The 4,670-nt window shown below is 47.5% G+C and overlaps 1 protein-coding gene across 1 annotated transcript; it reads right to left on the minus strand.

The window, feature by feature from the left end:
- Positions 1–463: 463 nt before the first annotated feature.
- On the minus strand, positions 464–1,291 carry LOC117241461. Its single transcript, XM_033507387.1, has one exon. It carries the CDS (start codon positions 1,289–1,291, stop codon positions 464–466), a length of 828 nt encoding a protein of 275 aa, XP_033363278.1.
- Between the last annotated feature and the right edge of the window lie 3,379 nt (positions 1,292–4,670).

The raw sequence follows: 4,670 nt of genomic DNA on the forward strand, positions 1-4,670 counted from the left end.
AGTCGTCCCTCCATTCCAGCGGTCGTGTCGTTTCCCGTGGCCGTTCCGCCGCTCTGTTTTCTTGTGGGGGAAAGAGCGTTCCGGTGATCCGCGTCAGCAGTGCAGGTTCTATTTCCGCCGTTATCAGGCGGCCCTTCGCGCGCAGTTTCCGTGTCACCGTCCTGTATGGCCTCCCCCATGGGTCCGACTCGACTGTCTCAACCAGTTCGGACCAGGCACGGTCCTTCGCTTTTTTAATTTCCCTCTGTAGCGAGCGCCGTTGCGCGCGGCACGTCCGGTAGCGCAAGGAGACTTCTTCTTCGTCGCGTCGTCGCCAGCGGCGGGCCCTTAGGTACTGTCTTCGGGCCCGGCCACATCTCGTCCTCAGTTCCGCGATGCCGGGGTTCCACCAGTAAACTGCTCTGCTTCGCACCGTGCCTGGTGTGGCTCGTGGCATGGATGCGTCGCAGATTGCTGTCATGGCTTAGCGGAGGTTCTCGGCCTCCTCTTCCACGTCTGCTTCGGTCGTCGTTGTCGAGGCCTCCCAGCTCCAAGCTGTTGCTATAGCAGCCGCCCGGAGTAGGTCTTCGTTCCTCTCCTTTATTTTCCATCTGGGTGGTGGGCGCGCGTGCCTCCCCCTCGGCGGGCCGCGCCCGTCGTTTGTCGTCGGCATTCCAGGTCCAGGTGCGTCCACCTCCATGAATATGTAGAGGTGGTCCGACAGCGTCTCGACCCCTTCGGCAACTCTCCAGCCTGAGATCCGCCTGAATGCCTCGGGGGAGGCCCATGTTATGTCAACAATGGAGCTCACTCTGCACATCACGCAGGTACTGGTCGAGCCCCTGTTCACTAGCAGAAGACCAAGTCCCGCGGCCCAGTTTGATAGCGTGCGGCCGCGCGCGTTGGTCCTGGCGTTCCCCCATTCCGTGGAGTGCGCGTTGAAGTCTCCCAGGACGAGCACTTGTCGGGGGAGTCGTCGCCTGACGCAGTCGCCAACTCCGTCCAGGAATTCTTCGAACGCTGCCCGTCCGCTGTTGGGTGACACGTACACCCCCACCACCATCATCCCTGCCCACTCGACCGCGGCGTACCCGTTGCCCCGTTCCAGCAGGGCTCCGTGGGCAAACGCCCCGGGCGTTGATGTCCAGGTGACGGCAACCATTCCGTCCGTGTCTCCGACCCACTCCGGGCCATCCAGAACTCTGTATGGTTCCGCCACCACCGCCAGGGCGACCGTGCTCTCCCGGATGGTTTGGTGGAGCAGGTCTTGTGCTCGCCTTGACCTTCCCAGGTTAGTCTGGAGGATGCGCATTCTCAGTTCCTTGGTGGCCTTTCCTTGTTCGTGGCTTCCTCCGTGCCTACCTCCTTGTTCGCGGGCTTAGGGTCGCTTTGCGGCGGGGAGCCTTTCTCGCTGCCTCTTGCAGCCGTGGATCCGCGGGCGGCTCCTTTCGTTCCCTTCTTCGAGGGGGCGCAGGCCGGTCCCCCCATCCTGTGCACCGACGGTGTTCCAAGCGCCTCGCAGAGCAGGCATTTCGGGCTCGCAGTAGTGCATGCTCTCGCCTGGTGCCCTGGTTCGCCGCATCTGAAGCACAGGTGCCCCTTGTCCTCCTTGGCGGTGCAGGCCTTCCCCGTGTGTCCTATCCCAAGGCACCTGTAGCACTGTAACGGTCTCCGTACGATGGCTTCGCCCTTCGCCATCGACCAGCCTATGGCGACCTTTCCAGCCTGGGCCAGTTTCCTCACTGCACTGGCAGGACCTCGTATCCATACGGCGCCAAGTCCGTTCCGGGCGGGGCGGATTTCTCCCAGCCGGATGTCCTCCGGCTTGCAGCCGCTCTCCCTTGCCAGGGTGTTCTGGATTTCCGCCTTGGTGGCCGCTATGTCTATCAGGGACACCCTTGCCTCCCTATCCCCCTATTTCCTCCCACTGCGATGATCGCACTACATTTTTCCACGTCTCTATTCTATTCTCTGGATGATCTGAATTCTCGAGCAGTCGAGTGACGATTGATCTGTACAATTGATCGATTTCTTTTTACTGCAGACATGCAGAAAATTTCGTCTTGGAAAGCGATGTTGCGAGTTCGAGTGCCTGGACCATCTGAAGAACGTTACCGGAACTGGTATAGTTTATGTCGTTGATGATAAGAATTCCTCCACGACTCAGCAACAAGAGCTACTCTGGGTGATGAGCTTAATGGTGCTGTTGCGGCTATTTTAATTTTTCAACAAGGATCCAGATGGCGCCGTTGACGAAATGCTTTCATTATAAACGTCAACGATCAACATCAGCCATCAGGGAACGAAGAAGGTACGCTGTAACGTGTCTGAGTAATTATACCTCGAGGAGTACATACAGTTATGTAATGAAGATTCGTATGTGAGTGTTTGTTTCCTTATTTCTTTTCCCTTGGTTTCATTTGAATGGATTTTTGTACTCAAAGAGCGAGGTAAGATTACGTCAGATACGTTTTTACATATGCTAAAAAAAATGGAAAATGATGATGATGAATCAATGACACGTAGAAAATTATAATCTATTGTATTGCTGTTATCTAATGGTGTTGTAGTTGACTGTATGGTGGATGTATCTAATGATGTTGTAGTTGACTGTATGTTGTTCAATATTGCTATGAAACTCTTCTGATTCATTGTCACTTATACGAAGGATGGAAGTATACGAAATTGATAAAATTATTAATAATATTTACGAAGAGAAAGTAAACTGTTGGACATATGACAAAATAATTCTATTTTAAATAAGAGACTGGTCAGCGTGGTTATTTTGTTTTCAAAATCAAACGAATTTAATGAATGTAATGGTAAGGAAGTAACTATAAGTGGCTGTTAAACTATTTTTATGCTTGAAAAGTAATTCGCAAAGTAATGTAAAGCAGTACTACTGAGTTGTACATAACCTCTTTCAGAATTTGTTCTTAACCTCTTGCTTCATAACTTCCTTAATTATACTCTTCAAACTTATTGACTACTTCGATGTTGTTATGAACAGAAACTGATAAAATATTAATCTTAAATATAGATTGAAATGAAAGCTTGTCACGTAAATATATATATATATATATATGTACTACTTACTCAAACTATGGATCACATAACCTATACAAAAAAAAAAATATTGTACACTATAAAGCAAGAGGTTAAATCTTTAATCTGTTAAGAATTAAATTTTTTATTGTAACTGCGAAAATTATAAAAGTACCAAGCGAAGCAAGTACGGAATATAGGGATATAGGAAGCGACGGGGAACAGCAAGTAACTCCAACATCGAAATACTACAACGATTCCAATCGAAAACGCTAAGAGCCTTAATAGACACACCTTGGTATGTTACCAACGAAACCATCCATCGCGACCTCAAGATACCTACAGTCAAAGAGGAAATAGCAAAATATAGCGACAGATATAGCAAAAGAGTCAAGAAACACCGAAACTCCCTAATCACTGGACTACTCGATACGACGGACCAGATTCGCAGGCTGAAGAGGCACTACCCGCCAGACCTAAACGTTAGATTCATTTAATTATCCAAATTAAGCATATGCACTTACTTATAATACTTATAAATTATACCTATCTATAATAAGTATTAACTTATTGTAAATAAACAGCCATGTCACTGCGCCACGCCAGAAAAATTACTGAAAATTCTCGACGCGAGAATTGATTGTAATTCCAACAAATAAATAAAAAAAAAAGCTGTTGCTGTCCCCAAGCGCCAAAATACGTTCTGTCTACTATTTTATGTATCTCACAGAAGTATGTCTTGGTTCATCATCTCCCATGCCATCCACCAACGTGTTCTTAACATGTTATCTCCTAGTAAAATATTGATGTTGAGTCAGATATCCAACTGAATAATCTTTTCGGTGTCTACTATAAGACATTTAAAACCAAAGCTCGTACACACGTGTGTGTCACGTAATTTTTGGGTTGGTCGGTGAAAATAAAATATAGTCGAGTCGTAACACAACTATTTATTTGGTTTTAATCAACCTTTATTATGAATCCAGCAATCACAATGTAACACGCACTGAATTAACATAAATCACAATTCACTCCAACCACGTTATGTAAGACTTAGTTACAACAATACATTAAGTACGCGACTTATAAGAGACCGACATAGATATGTTGACTATTCTAAGGATACAGAATGAGTGAAGTTTTACTGACGATACTGTGTCTGAGGAAAGCTAGGGGTGGGTGTGTCTAAGGGCACGGGACTATCGGATTTGTTGATGACAATTTTGGTTAAGGAAGTGAGGGCAGTAGACACCATCTCCGATTGGATAATAGGACGGTTGGTGGACCAGGAAGGGTTTTAGCCGCCCTCGCGAGAAAGTTGCCAACGGAACATACCAGATGTGGAGAAAACCAACTTTCTAAGCTAACACGTGGTAGACAATAAACGTAAAAGGAAATTTAAGACAGGAAATACTCGCTTGGTCCGAAGGACCTTAACTATAAAAATGCCAAGGCCTCCTGGTGGGCACTTAAGACTATTGAGGGTGCGCGCCAAGGATATGCAGACATCTGGGTGCCATCCTGTCCGTGGTGTGTGGCCTGGTCTCTGATATGAATTGACGTTACATACCCCCCTTCTTAGATTGATTTTGGTCCTCCAAAATCTCAGTGTTTCTGCGGATTGTCTCTAGGTCAATTGGCTTTTC

The sequence above is a fragment of the Bombus vosnesenskii genome, unplaced genomic scaffold (assembly GCF_011952255.1).
Source record: "Bombus vosnesenskii isolate JDL3184/JDL3185 unplaced genomic scaffold, Bvos_JDL3184-5_v1.1 scf7180000015947, whole genome shotgun sequence".
In the NCBI taxonomy this organism is placed as follows: Eukaryota; Metazoa; Arthropoda; class Insecta; order Hymenoptera; family Apidae; genus Bombus; species Bombus vosnesenskii.

Excerpts from the sequence above, each read along its gene's own strand:
- LOC117241461 (XM_033507387.1), bottom strand. The coding sequence starts at position 1,291 with ATGCGCATCCTCCAGACTAACCTGGGAAGGTCAAGGCGAGCACAAGAC.